Genomic DNA, 19,669 nt, shown 5'->3' on the forward strand with positions numbered 1-19,669 from the left:
TCCGCACGAACGGACATTTGTAAAATTGCTGAGTGTTGTTGGATCAAACAGGCTTGGGCTAAGCTCAGTTTGATCCTTGGCCGCGGAGGTGTAAGGTATGGAATCGCCAAGACGCGCGATTCCCACCTGTTTGTTATAACGAACTGTCATAACGGAAAAGTCGTTAGGATCGGCCGTTGGAAACGACCGTTAGGAACTTCCGTGGGAAGAACCGTTAAGTTTCGAATCGTCAACCATCGGACGATTGGCCGGCGGGAAGTGACCGTTGGCGGCCGTTGCGGGAACATTCAAATTTGATTGGAGCAGGGTTCGAACGCCGTCGACTATTTAAGCTCGGATCGAGCTCGTATCGGAAGTTCGGATCGGATGGTGTGATCGTATCGGATCGGATCAAGGGAGATCGTCGTTATCGAGGTGCTAACTAACTCTCTCGTGGGAAGTTACGTGTTTGTGTACGAACTTGTTCCTGACTCGGAGGTTTTGTTAATTACAAGTCTGTTTGTTCGTAAGGAGTTCTTTCGACGAATTTGTACGGGAATAGTCGGTTGTTGTTGGAATTAGTGTTGTGCATATTTAATTGTAACTCTAAAGTGGATTATTTTGTACATTACTGTAAATATAAAATTTGTGTTTTCGTCAAACCGACTGAGTGGTTATTTTGAACATTACTTAACCTAAACCAAAACCAGTAATGGAGAGATACGATGCACTTGCATATCGATAACGTAATACATGTAACTGAGGAGTGAACGAAAGAACCAAGTTGAATTAATTAAGTCGGAAAAAAGAAAGTGTGCATTATAATCGAGAAAATGCTAGTATTGTATTAATTAATCTTTACAATATTGGTATTAAATCTATATTATAAAATCACGACGACTCTTGTAAATCGAGTTATCCAATAAGAATAAAATACAATACCAATATAGCTCTATTGCTGAAAAAAATTCCCTTATTTTTGCTCACCTCGAGTTTTGCTTAGTAGAAATGGCTAAAAAGTGCACAAAATACATACAGAAATACTGTATTACAGCACTACCTGTATTGGATGACCACCTGTCTAAAAGACCACTTTTTGAAGGAAGAGTGGGTGGTCGCCATAGACAGATTTTACTATATACCCATAAATATTTGTAATTTAGCCAATATAATATACATGTCAAATTGTACTCTTTTATACTCTAAAATAAACATTATATTTAAATAAAAGATTTCATTTAAATTCATCCTGGTCCAAGTCCAGGGACATATAGGACCATCATGAAAACTACAAAAATGAACATAACTGATATTTATCCAGTGTAGTTTGAAGATTAAAAAAAAGTAATAAAACCTAATCAAAATGGAAACCTACCAAAACAGAAAAAAAAATAAGTCGGGGCCATGCAATTCTTGTTTACTGTATATAAAATTACACCAAACATCACTTTAATAATAATGAAATGCTAATTTAATACAGTCAAACCTGTTTTTATGCGGTCTTTTTTTGTGCGATTTTTTTTGTGCGGTATAGTTGGTAACTAGTCTCGTGCGATTTGTTATGTCTCACGTTGACTTATTATAGCTAAATAAACTTATTATAGCATAAATGAACTTATTATAGTAATATTATTGCATGAATATGCAAAAAATGAAATAATTTATTTTTTAAGTCAACAAAACACCACCTGGACAAAAATATGTAAAACAGACTATAGACGAGACGATGCAGTCAAGTGCTGACATTGGTTGTCAATAAATTCTATTTCGTACAGTTTTGAGTTATTTTCTATGTGAGACTTTTTTTATGCGGTCCCTATTCACCGCATTAAAAAAATATTTTTTCGTGCGATTTTTTTATGCAGTCCCTATCCATCGCATAAAAACAGGTTTGACTGTATATGATTGTAATTCATATGGGAGTTAAATTCTGGAAGGACACAAAAATTCACGCAATGTAGAAACTCAATATAACTCCAATGCTTTCCTTAAATGTGTAATTACTAGGTTAAAATAATTTTCCAATTTATGCCAAGTGTAATTTGCTGACTTAAATAAGGTAGCTCTTTACTACCTTATTTAGGTCAGCAAATTAAAAGTTAAAATTTGTAATGTAAATTTGTAAATATGTACAGAATACCTCATACAATATGGCAGTCCTACAACACAGTTCAAAAACTAAAGAAATTTCCCATAGTACACAGTTCAAGAATTGGGGAGCCATCTCTACTAAATGTCAGAATTTTTAAATTTAAACACCACCATTTAATTTTTTTTAAATTCAAGTAAGCTTGTGTATTGTCTCATACTTGGCCATGGATTTTAGAATATTGAAATTTTCAATGTTGTTTTTTGTCTTGCCTGGTTTTCTTTAATGAGAACTGACTGTACAATTTTTCTTCTTTCTTGTCCTAGCTTTCCTATAAACCAGGTGTTACTGTGTTTTTGTTTTAAAGATTAAAGTTACTACATGAAAAGATTGAATTTTTAAAGATCTGTTAAGCAAATGCAAGCAAACAAACATGTCACATTTTATGGGGGGAAAAAAAATCAAGTTGTTGTTTAGATACTTCAAATTAAAGTCAACAGAAAAGCTCAGATGACAATGATATTTTGCCAAAAAGAAAATGTCCTTGTTTAATGGTGTTTATCAGTGAATAAAAAAATTAATATTAATGTGCAATACTTTTGATTCTGATTGTTAAAGCAATCAATAATTAATAAACATATATCTCTTAATTACAAAAAAGAATAGTACACTTTTGCTAATTTTTGGAGCCTAACCATGTTCACAGAACAGCACTTTTTCAGAAACTAACTACCATGTTATACGGAGAATAGATGTATACTGTAAGAAAATTTTAAAAATTCAATTCACTATAACTTGTTAATTAAGTTATAGTGAATTAATCTTGTACAAATAATGTACAAGATCAATTCACTATAATTTTTTTTCTGCTGGAGGTAACTTTGCATGCACTTCTCGTGTGTGTTCATTGACCAAAAAAGGTGCACTTATTTTATTTTTACACATTTAACAAGATTTATTTATTTATTTACTTGTTATCTTGCACTGTAAGATCATATTACTTTACTTAAAATCAAATCATATAAAATCATGAAGACATTACTATATATAGCATCTCCATGATTATTCAACTATTCTTTATTGAATTTTTAAGTTACAGTTATTTAATTAATATATATATAAATTATCATTGTTTATATAAAGAATTACCTTGTATATATAAATTGCAACAAACAAGAATAGGAATACAAAGTGTGTGAGTTGTGCTGCAGAAGGCAACAAATGGATTGATATTAAATTATATGAGGTGCAGTCAAAGTTCAGAGACTGGTCCAACAAAAATGTCTGATGTACATATTAATTTATTGAAAGCTGTCACATTCAAAATAAATTCCTTTTGCAGCCATACATATATTCCAGCACTTCTCCCAGTTTTCAAAACATTTCTTGAACTCTTTTCTTGTAAAGTTGTTAAGCACTTACAGTGATTCTGTTTCAATGCCAACAATGTTCTAAAATTTGATCTTTTCAGCATTTTTTTCAGCTGTCAAAATAGAGAAAAGTCACACAGTACCAAATCTGGTAAATGAGGAGAGTAGAGTACCACGGCATTTTATTTTTTACAAGAAAATGTTGACTAGAGACAGCTGTGTAATTGGGGGCATTGTCATGATGAAACAACCCATTCTGTGCTTTCCAAAGATCTGGTCTTTTTTTGTCTGACATTTTCACAAAGGCACTTCAAAGCATCCATATAAAAAATTTTTATTCATAATTTGACCTTGTGGAACAAATTCTTGAAGAATAATCCCCTCCTCCTTAAAAAAAGGGCATGTTCTTGATTGAACCTCACATGGCATGTTTCATTTGATCTGGAAAGATCACAATTTTGCTACCAAGTTAATTATTGTTTGGTCTCAAACTTATAGCCATAAATTTGTGTTTTGTCTCCTGGAATCACTTTTTCTGTTGCACTCTTGCCAAGTTTGGAACAAAATTTCACTCTCATACACTGTTCCTTAAAAGAATTCATTTTACAAAGCAATGAAAATTGCAAATCAGAAAGGTCACAAAGTATAGTGTATTAGGCCTAGTTTAAATACTAGCCTCCCTTTCATGGTTGAGCCAGTGCTACCAGCTAAAACATGCAAAAATTTAACAAAAATAATATTAAAGTAGCCAAGACATAACCAAATATTGTAGCGCCACATCACTAGCAGACATTTGAATTTGCCGACTAGAACGCGGTCGATTAACCGACTTATCAGTTAATCGATGCTCTACTGTGGTAAGAAACAAAAACTATGTAAGTTAATGGCACAAAATTTGGTAGAAAGCTACATAACACTATTATGCATCCTAGGTCATGCAAGTTCAGCACATGGCTGATTGTAGTGCCATGTCACCAGTCCTAGAACTTTTCACTGCACCTTGTACTTTAATATCGATTGCCATATTTAAATTTCTAAAATATTTTGTGATTTTGAAGTAATGCATTAGATAAAATTACAAAATTTGAGAAGAAATAATCTACAATACTTCTAAAAATTAACATTGATAGAAGTTCTTAAAATAGTTTCACTCTTTTTAACCTCTCTTAAGTACGTTAAAATGATAATTCTAAATGATTGTAAATTTTAAGAATAAACGAGTTAAAAATCAGTCTTTTTTCTCTCTCGAAGTCAGATAAAAAGAGTGATTTTAACTCTTATTCTTAAAATTTACAATTTTTTAGAATTATCATTTTAATGTATACAATAACCGATCCCATTGTTTTAATATTTATTTTATAACTCTCTTAAGTAACTTAACACCCTCAGTTTGGGCTGGTGTTAATGGACAAGTCTACAAATGAAAGTGTAAAAACTGATCAATGATTAATAAATAATTGTAATTTAAATAATACAGTAGAGCGTCGATAAGTGGAACATCGGTAAGTGGAACGATTTTCAGTCGGACTGTCGTGCTGAATCGAATGTTTTTGATACTAAATTTACTTCTAAAGTATAATTTTCATGTTTTTTATATTCTTTAATATATTTATTTTGTTTGTACAAAATGCAGAAATAATTTTTAACGATACGATAGCCTCGATGATTATTATAAAAATTTTCGTTAGGCTTAAAATCGACGAAAATTCAACACGAAGCGACACGCAACGGAGAAAAATTCAACAGGAAGCTATACGCAACGGAGAAAAATTTGAACATCGGACAAATTAATGTATTTTTTCGTACAAAGTCGGAAACTGGAACAAATCATTAACTGGAAGGACCCCAGTCCCCAATTGGTTCCACTTATCGACGCTCTACTGTATCATTTTTCAGTTTTTATTCTAATGATTATTTTGATTATGATAAATAAATTTATACTTTTGTGAAAATAGGAAGATTTATTAATGAATAATAAATTAAAATATTGCCTATCCCCTCCACTTTCAAAATCATTTTACAGCTACAAGGAAAGTAAGGTATTTTATTATATTATTATTCAGCAAATCCAAATTTTTCTTCTGATTATTGATTTTAAGAAGCTTGGTTTGTAAAACTGATCTGTTAGAGATTGAAAACAACAAATAATAAAGAATAATTAAAAGCATCTAAATGCACTAGTAAAATTTTATCATAATCATATTTTTTTTAAATATCACTAAACTATTTTTTGGTTGTAGAAGTAATCTTTTGAAACAGTTACCTACAATATAGGCAACTGAAAACAGGATTGGTCGAATCTGGACCAATAGCGAATATTGTACAAACCATTGAGTTTAAACGAGCACTGGACCTACTAAAAACCATTTATTATTTAACGGCCAAAAAAATTATATTTATATTAATGATGTCTCCAAAGTTCAGCAAATTTTTCGCAGAAAAATAACTTATAAGGAAACATGCGCCTGCCATTCGATGAGCCACTCCACGACGAAAACAAACTTAAGAATGGCGTCGAACAGTGCCCTCTCGGTAAGTAATCCTACGATTTTTTGTTTATAGCGTAGTTTATATAGATTATTCCCAAAAAATTATACGTGATTTGGAAATGTTGAGTCAAATTAGTCTAGAATCGATTAATTTTATGGAAAACCTTTCAAACATCCATAGCTCCTAAACTGCACACGTGAAGCTGTGATTAGCTCATGTATTTAAGTGACTCGTACAACACTGAATTCATATAATGTGGAACATATCTATCGTGTTATAAGGGGGTCTACTGTAATTTAATGTTTGCAACCTCCAAAATCATTAATAATACTGTGTAAGATATATATTAGAAATTACCTTTGACTTACATAGAAATTTTCACAAATAGAAAAAAATTAATTTAAGTTTGCTGGAAACTACACACAACAATAACAATAAAAATGCTTTGAATTGAGTTGAAAATTAAAAAACTGAACTTAAAAGATAATTTTCTTGATTTAAATAAAACAAAAATTTACAATAATATTTTGATTTTAAGATTTTAAAAAGCAAAGATGGTCAATACTCTCTGATTTTTATTTAACTAATTAAAACTCCTGCTACCGAGAATGCCTTTTCCGATTCAATTGATATGAGTGGAATCATTTTTAATGCATTTAAGAGAAGACGGATGTTGTGTGTTTTTTTCAACCTGTAGCCTGGAAGATTTCTAGTTTGTTTTCAAGATTGTAGTACTTCTTTTGCCCTTTAGCATTCTTGATTTGTCTGCCTCGGCCGCTTTAATAGAAACATCAAGCTTATAGCCCGATAATTCAGCAATTCATTTGGCTTTAATAATTAGGTTTAGGAAGAAAAACTTCATACTCATTTATATCATTTCCCAATTTGCACAACCTGGCATTACAGTTATGCCATTATTGAAGCTACTGGGCACAAAAATTAATAAATACAAATATATTCTGACAGTTTATGAGTTAATTATACTTTCTATTTGCAAAATTTCCACAACGTTAACATAAAATAACAAAAAAGTGAACTTTTAAGAAATTTGCAGGATTTCCCGGGATGAGAAGAATTTCCCAGGTTAAAAAAAATTACTGGAATCACGTTTGAAAAACCCAAGTTCCTACTTGTGAGATCTTTAACTGTATTGTGCAATTTCCCAAATCTTGTTGAGCTTTCATATCTATTATATTCAAACAACGTATGTTCTTTTCACTAATTTCTCTTATCAATTCTATTTCAAATCTAAGTATTCTATTACAGTGATACCTCAGTTTTCGTCAATAATGTGTCTGAAAACAATCAGCAAAATCCGAAACTGAGGCAATTATTTCCATATGAATCAATGTAAATCCAATTAATTTGTTCCAGACACTCCAAAATACATACCAAAACAGATTTTATAGAGAATTAATATAGCGTTAAATACAAAAAGCAATAAGAAATTAACTTAAAACACCAATTAGCATAAAGATAAAAACATTAGGATTAAAAAGATAAGATAATTAGCATTAAGATGAAAGCAATGGAATTGTTCAGCTAGATGTGCGGGGTAATGTCTTGTCTTGTAGAAGCTAGTTGGACATGAGCTTCTAGCCTATAACGCCCCATGGTAGTGTGACATAATTGTCATGTAATAGTAGTTGTATGCATTTATGATGGTCATATCGAGGGGAATGATGCCTTCTGGGAAATCCATTTAAGGGTAACTGGCCCTATTCAGGCGTTACAGACATGGAGAAACCCTGGAAAACTTCATGTGGCCAGCCCACCCTGGCAAAGCGTGAACCCACGACTGAACGCCCAGTGTTCAGGGACTGAAACTGTTGGCCAATGGTGGGCCATTGCAGGGTAATGTTTACAGAATGAGAAATAACACCACACTATGCTGGAAAAACGCATGGGTCCCTGTTTGTTTTCACAAAATTAGCAGTGAGATCACTTGAGCATGCCAACAAAACCAGAGGCAATCAATGAAAACAAATTTTTCGCGAAAAAAATTGATGAAAACCGAAACCGACGATAACAGAAGTCAACGAAAATTGAGGTATTACTGTATATTATGAATGATCTATCCAAAGGTGGCTGCTTAGACAGCTGAAAATATTAGATTAAACCATGATGTTTATGCTGGTAAAAGTTTGAGAGTAGCTATAGAAGTCAAACAGTTTGTGTGATATTATTTTTATATACATATAAATTCACTTACAACAAAGAAAGATTTTCTTTCTATTGACCATGTACTTCAAACTAAAAACTCTTTTATACTAAGTTAAATAGAATAGACTGTACAGAAAAATAGAGAATATAGTTAAGAAATTGACAACCAAAAACTGCCAAGCTTTTTCAGGCTAATTTTAATCTTTTTATCTTAAAATCAACTTTTTAAATAAGTAATTTTATCCTGTTTGATGAGTAAAACATACTATGAAATGGTAATACTTGCAAGTTCTATTTTCATATCCTTCTGTATATATGAAAACTTTCTTTTGCTTTCTTAAAGTTGTGCAACATGTCATATGTAAGCATTTTAAATATAAAAAAAGCTTAAATTAAATGCTTGTTACCAGCAAAGTTTATTTAAATTGTTGTGACCATTTCTTAGTATATACACAAATGTCTCTTATTATACACATAATCCAAATGGATTACTTATGGCAAATTTTCATTCTTGCTTTAAATTGTGAATATAAATCACCAATAATTCTAAAATGTATATCAATTCTGTGCATATCATAATAAATTGCAACTTTAAAACATATCTATAAATTTTATAAATAATCTTTTTATAATTTATAAAGTAATTATTTTGGACCAATAAAAACAAACCATAAAATATATGAAATCAAGGAAAAATACTATATCTATCTGACTGACTGACTCTGGTATCTTGTTTTTGTATGCATGTCTGTCAAAAATATTTACACATTTAAAATATTCAGAATAAATATTACTGCTGTTTATTCTCTCCATTTTTTTTCTAAAGTATTTTGTATTTAAAACAAAAAAGATATTTACTCACTCACTAGTTATTTATTTATTTAGAATAAACTTAAGATGAAAACATCTTAAATATTAATATACTGAATATACTTACAAATCCAGTAATTTTTTGGTTTGTGCTTTGCATTCTTGTAAAATATCATCTTCATCCATTAATTCTTTCAAGGTTACATTCTGAAACAGTTTTAAATATAGTTTATGAAAAATAAGAAATTAATGTTGAAGTATTTTAAACAAATCAAATTAAAATTTCAGAATTTACAATCCAGAATACTCATATATTAATGATGCTAAAAGCTTTACAATTCATATAAAAGATTTCTAGTAGTAGTAATTCTAGTAATTTTCTAGTGGTCAATTTTTAGTAAGAACTAATCACTAGAAAATTACTGGAATTACTAGCTATTCATAATCTAATATATCAAATATAATATATAAACAGGTTTTAACAGACTAACAAACGCTGCAGTTCTTTAAAAAATGCATATATAATAAATTCTTTAACAGATTAATATGAAAAGAAATGCCTAAAGCAAAGTTCATCACTTAAAAAGAAAAATGTATTCAAAAACACAATGTTCATATTTTTTAATTTTGAACCAAATTTGTCAGAATATGGATATAATGAAGGGTGGTGTTGAGGTGAGACAAAGAAAGAGCGAACTAAAAGAAGGAATGCACGTTAGGACACAACACACGTTACAACTGAACTAAAGTAACAACCAGAGTAACAGTGATACTTCCCCTTGACAGAATTCCCATAACTCAACTCACCCCCACATAGCAGAAGAGAGGGTGCGACAATTACAGGGGTAAAAAGGTCACCTTCACAACTTCCTAACAAAATTTAGAGAGAGAAGATACATACAAAAGACACCAAACTAATAAATGCATTTGCTATGTTATAAACATTCATTATTAATGTATGTTCATTACAAACATTCATTAATAATGAATGTTCATAAAGTGAGAAGTGTGTGTATATAAATTGTGTAAATAAAAAAAACATTTTTTCAATGAAAAAGATGTTTCATCTATTTTAAACCCAAATTATCATTTTGGATTTTAAAACAGATGAAGGTTAGTATGATTATATTAGTAAAAATGATCATTAATGATGTAAAACTGATGATGTAAAATGGAGTATAAATATGTAAATTATTGTACTGTGATTGCTATTTCCCCAGGATTTGATTGTAAGAATTCATATTTTTATTTGGTGTAATGTTTCAGTCAATCCTTCAGAGGCATCAATTGTAAGCATTATGTCCATTACTCTATTGTTTTATATTTAAAGTGGTCTGTAACTGATTGTAGTTAATTGTGTAGAACTCCCTATGACTGGATTAGTTATAGAAAACACAAAAGATATAATTTATTGTATGACATTTGTAAAATAACATCAGTTTCTTTATTTTATTTCTTTATTTATTTTAGTACAATTGGAAATGTCAGAAGATGATTGTATTCCACCCCCAGATAACAGAAATAAAAGATTCCCAATAAAATAACAACAAATTATAAAAGACACTAAAAATTAAAAACATAGCAAAACAAAAGTTACATTATGTGTAATACAAAATAGATTTACACTTATTTTTTAAAAAATTAAAATCACGATATAGGTATGGTTCCAGGTATAGGCTATATATGAGATGCTATAATGGTAAAAGAAACCTTTGTGAGAGAAACAGGTGAAAATACGAGATGAAGAAGCAAGATGTATTGTGGGTTCTTACAGTTGGAATGCGGAGATCTAACCAGTAGTTTGAAATTAGACCATTGAAGTATTTAAAGTAGAGAATTCAATCAAAATATTTTAAGAGATCGGAAAGATTAAAAAGAACAAGGCAAACTCTTGTCACATCATGGTTATCACAGTAAAGAATAGATTGAAAGAGCTTGATTGGTTATTTTGGCTATTTAATATAATTTATAATAATTTTTTATTTTGTGATCATTATTGAAACACCAACTGAAGAGGGACTGTTTCAAAGTCAAAAATGCATTTTGGGTATATTGTACACAGATTTAATTATTGTAAAGTCTCTTTTATATTTAACAGTTTTGTAAACTTAAATATAAAATAAATTTAATAAATTTTGTGTTCATATTCACTGGTGTGATAAGTCCTAACATAAACAGATTTAAATTAGTAGAAACATTTAATGTGTTGTTTAAATGTAAATCTTTTTCTTTAATCATCCAAAGACACTAATTCATTACTAAAGTTGTAATATTTCATTAAAATAAGTATTAACTGTTTTATATGAATTTTAGTGTTTAAAGATAATTAATTTAATAGTACTTTTATAGTCTCAATAGATTGCAGTATGGTGACTGCTCTTCTAATACGACACACTAACCCAAGTCTTCTGTGGACATGTCACACAGCTGCACCATCTATTACAAGAAGTGGCTAGCATGATACCTCAATGCCGCCCCGTCTAAGGGCCTCTTTGCCGAGACAATCAGCCCGCAAGGACAGACACTATCTAGTGTTCCATAAATATAAATCCACTTGGTTTGTTCTGATAATTTATAAATCCTGAATCCAAGTATTTAATCCCTCAGTTTGTATCATCATTATTTCTACAAAAACCCATTACAGTGAAATTCTTTTAACCCAGCATCCGGTATGCTGACAAATCTAATAGACTGGCATGTTGAGCTTGTTAGAGAAGGGTTATTGGTGCACTGAATAAACCTAGAGTTAAGGTTTGTGTAAAAGCACTCAAAACATGCAATTCTTGAAAAGGGGAATGGGTTCTGCTTTTAGAGATGAGAAATGCCAAGATGACAATGCTGTACTAGGTAAAACCAGTTAGCTCATGTATGATTTTCCTAAAAAATTTTCCCAAAGACATTACTGCATATTTTGAAAGTTTGAAATAATTAGGAGAAATATTTAGCATACGTGGAATCATAATTATCACAAAAACAGATACAGTACATTACAGTTCATATACAGTACTTTGACAATTACAGTATACCTGCATTTAAAAGCAATAAAAGTGTACAAAGCACGAAGTAAGAACAGTGTATTCTTGTTTCAAGCCAACCAAGGGTAGGAATAGCCTGGAAAAATTGAAATGGCATGTTAAACAATCATAAAAAACAGATTGTACAGATTTATACACAAAGATATGTAAAATTGTGTCCAAGGATAAAAAAATTGGATAAACTTTGACTGTGGTAAGGCACATATTCGATAACACAGCACCATGTTGATCCTGACAATACTGGTTAATGGAATGTCACTGTATGTGTTATTAGTTGAATTTAGCACCAGTAATAAAAACTATTTTTCTAAAATTTGCAACAATGCCTTGCAATTTTCCTTTACTTGTCCCTTTTTGAACTCATAGTTATTTGAAAGGCAAAGAATATCAAATACAAAAAATACAGCAAAGTAATTAAATCAAATTCAGTGTATTTAACAGTTACTTAGAATTAGAAGACAATTATGGCAAGGAGCAGCTTCTGAAAAACAATTATTTCTGCATGATTTAAAAAACACAAATGCATCCTTGGTTTAACCCTTTCCCGGCCAGGGTACCGATCTATCGTTACCCTAATTGTTTCGCAAAACGGCCAGGGTAACGATGAATCGTTACCCTGTTAAAAATCGATTTTTATAAAATTTATCGACAACAGATGTCAGCACTTGATGGTATCGTCTAGTTTATCGTCTGTTTTACATATTTTTGTCCAGGTGGTGTTCTGTCGATTAAAAAAACTTTTAATTATCGATAGTTTTTCCTTAATTTTTCATTTTCTGATTATTTTTTATTTTATTTTTAGCATATCTATGCAATAATATTACTATAATAAGTTCATTAATGCTATAATAAGTTTATTCAGCTATAATATGTTAATGCATCATAAATATTCAAGTTATGACCTTCAGTTCTGATATTTTATATATTTTTTTAATTTTTAATTTTTAATTATTTTTTAAATTTAAAATATCCGAAAATGTTACATCTATTGCTACTGGTAATCATATGTTTATTACGAAAATAAATAATCTTGTTTGATATAAAATGAATAAAGTATATTAGTTCATTATATTAGTTGAAAGCAGAATAAAGTTCAAATTTTAAACAAATGTTTGATATAATGTGCGATAATTTCACAACGAATAAACGTACATGCATAAATGTTATATCAAATTGTACAGAACAATATTCTACGTCGTATTGGCTCAGTGACAATAAGAATGGAGTAAGCAGGCAATGTTAATTTTGACAAATAGTAACAAATTTTCAAGTCTGAATGTCAGTTATCATATATTATTATTTTTTTCTCATAAATGTTTCAAACAAACTTTATTGAAATATGTCGTATTTAAAACTAACTATATTGATAAATATATGTAATTTTTTTCATATGAATAAAATAATAATTTAATTTTTAGTGAATTTTTAAAATAATATTGCCTGATTCACCTATTTTGACCTTGACCGTTTTACAAAATAAGGGGGCGTGGCAAACGGCAGGCTAAGGGTTAAATTTCAAGAAGTCTACATGTAAAAATATAAAAAACACCATTGTCAAGAACAGTGGTGCACACAGGATTTACTCTTCGGGAGCAGAGTTGAACAGATAAAAAATTTCAATGCAAATTTAATAAAATTCCCACTTTATGCAACTGCTAATTCATAAGTAGTATAGAAATAGAAAACAACACAGAATAGTAATAAAATAAACCAGCAAAGAGTTGCTCAACTCTCCTGGCAACATTTAAAATTTGTGAAGCTACCTGTTATGATAAAAATATAAAAGTTTTTAAATAAACTAACTATTATAAAATGGCAAAAAACTAGTGTTGCAACGAATAGTATATTCGGCCTCAGGCCAAATACCAAATATTCGGCCAAACCATTCGGCTTGATTAATGCACATACAAAAATTGGCGTGCAAACTTCATTCTGGCAAGGTCCCTGCTCTCTATTGCAAGCTGTCACTATGTTTTGCCAATCGCGTTAATTCTTGACAGTTGTAGCAGACAGACAAGAGCATCATGGCAGTATGTGATAAATGATATCAAATGTGGCTAACAATGAAATGACCTACATGTGTAAATAACAAAAAAAAAAACAGAAAAAACCGGAAGCGAAAAGTGAAAATAAATATGAAATTGAGTTGCTAACATAATCGAACAAGTCGAGGCAGCTTATTGGCATGAAATTCACGGCCGTCAATGCCAAATAATTGTTCTCATAGACTTTGAAAAGCTAAATGCTTGCAATGAAAGTCACTTAGCATGCATGGGCGAAAGCCTGGTGCTGTTTAGGATACCAAGCTGTCTTAAATCTGTGAAATCATATCTGTGACTTGTACTGACGTCCTATCTGTCTCTTTTCTCCGTTATTACCAGGCTATGAGTCACGTAATTGTAAAATGGAAAATATACGATAGAAAAGTGACAAATTGAAAGTATTGTGCACACACATTATGATGTATGCATAAGCATATGTGGACTAGAGCAATAAGAGGAAAAAGAAAGGGAAGAGCAAAGACAACTGCTTAAAAAGGACAGGCAGGGTCAGACCCTCAGATGTGCGATGATTCTCGAACGAATAAGGTGTGTGTGTGTGTGTGTGTGTGTGTGTGCGCGCGCGCGCGCTGATCTTCATAACTATAAATTGTGAATAGATGTGACTAATATTATTTTATTTTTTATTTTGTGCAGGTTACAGGGCTTAAAGCAGTCATGGCAATAAAAAAAAGTGAGAAAAGAGAGTTCACACTGAAAAAAAGCTAAAAAAGCTAATAGTGTTAAAATGAACGAAAACAGGCGTTATTAAAAAAACACACAAACGAACACATATTTTGTATCAATAACATTGCATATGATATTAGATTGATTATTAAGTGGACTGATAAGATTAAATATGAAAATAGTTAGGCTGAGTTTATACTCCAGAAAAGTGACCAGTAAGACTGCATTAAGCCAGAACAGGCCCGCATTAAGTTTTCATGTGCCCCGTACAGAATTCCCACCGTTACACAGCAAAGCAAATGGAATAGTAACATAACTACCAGAATGTGTTTCCATATAACATGCCAAATTTCAAATGCCATTTATTTCAAGGTACATTTTTTGATTTCTTCATAAAAAAAATGTAATTAAAGAAGAAAAAAAAACAACTTCTGGCAGAATCAGTGGGTTGCATGTTCATTATATAGCAGGGGTGGGCAAGCAAAAGTTCAGTGGGAGCCGAAATGTAGGTTTTGCAAAATGCATGGGAGCCGCAGTTCTGTACTTTTTTATTCTGTACTGCAGTCTGTACCTGGATTTTATTATATAATATAGAACAAGTATTGAATTTTTTTAATAAACATATTTTCACAAAATTGTGGAAATAAAACTGTAAAAATAATAATAAAAAGCAGAAATTAACACTTTCAGCAAGAGCCACATAAAATTCAAAAAGAGCCGCATGCGGCTCTCGGAGTCTCATTTGCCCACGTCTGTTATATAGCAATACCACTAGTAATTGTGACCCAATCATTTATTTGGTAATTTTATCAATATTTTTTAAATGATTAAAAATAAAATTACAGCATTCATTACTGGTAATACTAGTCTCCAAATCTATTCCCCTGAATACAATAAAACAATTTGTTAGTCATTCGACCCACAACTGACAGAGAAGAGAGTTTATGAAAACAATCTAATTAAACATTTAGCAGTTTGTTGTCCTTCACCAGTGGGGAACCGGCAGAGTCTATTACTTTCACGGGAGAAAATATACAAAGCTTTCTACTACCCTCAAGTTGAAAAATATACAATCCCATGAAATTTAACAAATCTGACGTTAATAAGCAAATGATGAAATTATTTACAGAGAGTTGATATTTGATAAGTTTAGTTTTTTGCTCTTATAGATCAAATTACAGAAATTATAAATAAAAATCTCATTTTTTAAAAATTAAAATCATGAAATTTCGCTCACAAAAGATCGAGATGGAATGCGCACTTTTCATTTTTATAATCGCTTTGTTTTATTAGACACAGATATTATTCCTATATAGATTTATTAATTATAATAAACATACATTATGTATAAAATTACATTAAAATAACACTGTAATTAATGTCTGAAATGAAAAAGTAATTGAATCGAGTCTCGCCTCCATATTAATTAACGCGTTGTTATGGGGGGCCTAGTAGAAGCTGTAATTTTCTGGGGAGGGGCACCAAGTTAACTGCGTGGGGGCCTAGCTGTAATTTTCTGGGGGGGGGGCACCAGGTTAACTGGGGGGTGTGCCCACCCATGCTCGTTCCTGGCTACGCCCATGTTAACGCACCACAGTAATTAATTGATTACGTTGCATCAAATTAAATAATTTATAAAAATTGAAATAATAAATACGTTTATAAAATAATTGGCTGTATCTGTTCGCAATGATAATGTAAAACACACTGTACTTATAGTTTAGCATTTCCGATATTTAATTTATTTTTGAATTTTAAAATATAAGAAAAACAATTTTTTAAATAAAGTTTTACGCATTTATATCTGCAACTTTAGATAATACAAGATATAAGAATCCATCAAAAAAGTTAATTAATAATAATTAAAATCAAGAAAAAGTATAAGTTTCTTTCAAGGTAAGGAAACTTGTAAAAAGTCAGGTACGCGATCACATGATGACCGTCTCCCCACTTTGCGTAACCAAATGGTCGAGGTTGAAATAAAACCCCAGCAGAAGTAAAAACAAACATCAGCGCATGTATAGGACAATAAACTTGAATGGGAGCAAAGATGAGACATGACACCATGTAATTTATGCTAATTACTTTCTAATATTAAAATATTAAAATCTTCAATAAATTATAATTAAATTAATTTTTTGACTGAGTTCGACTAGAAGCATATCGAAAAGCTAGATTAAAGTGAAAATAGCGGTTTTTCGACGCTAAATATTTACAAATTAATTTTTTAATTTGGTGCCGGATTGACCGCAGCTGTTTGAATGCGCACGTGCATGAAGAGTTTTATAGTTTGTCGAAATGGAAAATGAAGGACACCGTTAGAATGCAGAAAACCATGGTGCATGCCAAATATATAAGCACCCACTTAAAACCAAACTTTTGTCTTTGTCTAAAGATTGTCTCTACAGAAGTTATTAATATTTAGGATATTAGTTTAAAATCTTGTATTTCCTGGCACGAGATTCACTCAATCTTTAATTTTACAGAGTGCTAGAAAGATACAAGCTTTGAAATGAGTGTCCTACAACATTTTATAACAGTAGAAATCAAATTTATTATTGCTCAACAATTATTTTTTCGGTTTTTCTACAGTAGTCAAAAACGAGTAAATGTCATCGTTTAAGCTAAAGAATAGCAGGCAGTTGGGAAGAAGTTTGCTTAGCAACTTACTTCAGAAAGTATTGGGTTCTATACGATTTTCCGTTGCTAAAACATGAGTTTCTACTGTTAGTATTAAATAAAATCTATTTCTTTCTTTTGTCCACTGCGCTTAAATAAATACAAATGCTAAAAATAATGCTGTATAAAAAGCACTCTTAACGCTGAACTAGAAGTGTACTTGACTTAATGCAGCGTGATTATATCGAAGCGCTGCGGAGATCAGTATTTCACAAGGATACAAGCAAGGAGAACCCACGTGCAAATTCCTACAGCATGTGCAGAGTATCAAGCTTTGGGAAGCTCCTCGTTTTGTTAGTCTATATAAATGTAGTACACTACATGTGTGTACAACAGTGCCTTAACATGTTGTGCACAGTCCATAAGGCATACAGAGAAGTGCTGGTTGCTATTTCGCTCCTGAACGCATTTACGAAAAAAAAATTTCATATGGGAAGTGAAAAAAGCTAAAAAAGTGAGTTTTTCTCAGAAAAAGCTAAAAAAGAGAGGAGCTATGAAAAAAAGCTAAAAGAGACACTTTAAGCCCTGAGGTTATAAGTTATAAATAAATATAAACAAACACTAACCCAATAACATTAAATCTAAATACCAAAATGATTAATTTACTGTGTTTTTGTTATTTCTTACTCCTGTTTTCAGGTATTCGGCCAAATAGTGATTAAATATTCAGTATTCAGCCGAATACCGAATAGTAACCGAATATTCATTCCTTCACTACAAAAAACTTAATTTTGAGGGTAAGCATGGGTTTTATAAAAAATTGTAAAGGCTAATAACGAGTAAAATTGTCACTAAGTCCAACCCTACTGGAGACACACAACCACTTTATCTCACCACTCCCTAGACTTTTAACCACCAAATGGACACAAAGAGTGAGGTTCATAGAAAAGTTTTTAAAAATATTTCCAAGCCTTTCTCACACAAAGGAAAACAGGTTAAGGAGTTTGGTTAGGTATAACTTTATGGAACTAAGGAGGCGGTAGCTCAAAAAACTTTGGGAATCACTGGTCTACACCAGGGGTGGGCAACCTGTGACCTGCATTGCATAAGATATGAATAAATATATCAATTTTCCAGCTTAAGAAAGTATGCAGCAAAAATTCAAATTTATTTTCTACAACATAAGTATGTGAACAGTTTTCTCAGAATAAATTTAGTAAAAATTAAAACAAGAAATTGGCTAACAGATTCACATCAAAACTAATTTGGAACTAGCAATAACTAATATTTAACAAAATATTTCAAACATGTGACATTCACATCAGTTCCAGAAAGCTAAATTAAATATATCTATGCTAATTTATAATTATATATGAATAAATAATTGTGATTTACTGGCATTTTTTGTTTTTTCTCTTGTATGTGGCCTGTGTCAGTTCAAAAGTTTTGAAATGTGGCCCTTACATTACAAAAGGGTTGCCCATCCCTGGTCTAGACCATCTAAATTTCTTCCTTCTCATTATTAAATATGCTTCTTTCAAGTCATTCTTTCAGGTTCATTTCTCTGTTGCAAAATCCATTCTTTGCTTAAGTGATGGCTTTAAAGATGAACTCTTCTTTTTCTTTTTTCATTTTACATAGCCACATAAATTTACAATTCTGGAAACCATTAAATTCAATGTTTATTCTTACCTGTTTTAACAGAGAAAGAGATAGGTTATCATAGGAAACCATAGGTGACCCCAACCCTCACCTATGGTTACCATTCAGTACCCTGCATCTAAAGCTCCACTGTCACTCAACTCTTTCTTTTCACCCCTAGGTTTAATCACCACCCACAGGGAGGCATAGAACCCACTTTCGGAACCACTAATCTAGACAAATTGAAGTATTACTGGCAATGGCAATCTATGCAAGGATGAAGACATTTTCTCCAGAAGGAAACAACCTAGTAGCATTATAATTTGAACAGAATTTACCACGCATGGAAAAAACTGGTACCAATCAAAGTCAAATGAATGACAAAAGACCATCAGAAGTTACTAGAAAATCATCGAATCTTATTTGGAAAGAAGACTGATGGACCAGTTTGGGAATTTCAGCAAAACAATGAATCTGTCCACAATGCCAACAGTACCTATGAACGATTTGTAGAGGATAGAAAGAAGTTATGATCAGGCCAGGTCACCTTATTCCCTAAAATTAAAAGCTATTGAAAATCTGTGAGGAGTGCTTGATGGATCAGTCTGCAAAGATGAAAAATAGTTTAAAACAATGGCTAAACTAAAATTGCAATTATTAATAACTGGAAAGAAATTACACCTCACATTAAAAAAATCTGATAAAGACTATGCCAAATATAATGATTCATGTTTTAAAAAAAATGAA

The 19,669-nt window shown here is 31.2% G+C and overlaps 1 protein-coding gene and 1 long non-coding RNA gene across 6 annotated transcripts in view; one reads left to right on the plus strand and one right to left on the minus strand.

The window, feature by feature from the left end:
• Positions 1-19,669, plus strand: part of LOC136972783 (uncharacterized) — a 240,388-nt gene that overhangs the window by 93,372 nt on the left and 127,347 nt on the right. The gene's annotated exons all lie outside the window — the stretch shown is intronic.
• Positions 1-19,669, minus strand: part of fmt (phosphatase 6 regulatory subunit 1-like protein fmt) — a 116,996-nt gene that overhangs the window by 62,542 nt on the left and 34,785 nt on the right. For all 5 annotated transcript variants that reach the window (XM_067267394.1, XM_067267393.1, XM_067267396.1 and 2 more), the window contains one exon: positions 9,029-9,108. In XM_067267394.1, coding sequence (XP_067123495.1) covers positions 9,029-9,108 — 80 coding nt within the window. The remainder of the gene's footprint in view (positions 1-9,028; positions 9,109-19,669) is intronic.

The sequence above is a fragment of the Centruroides vittatus genome, unplaced genomic scaffold (genome assembly GCF_030686945.1).
Source record: "Centruroides vittatus isolate TY-2023 unplaced genomic scaffold, ASM3068694v2 contig_301, whole genome shotgun sequence".
Lineage (NCBI taxonomy): Eukaryota > Metazoa > Arthropoda > Arachnida > Scorpiones > Buthidae > Centruroides > Centruroides vittatus.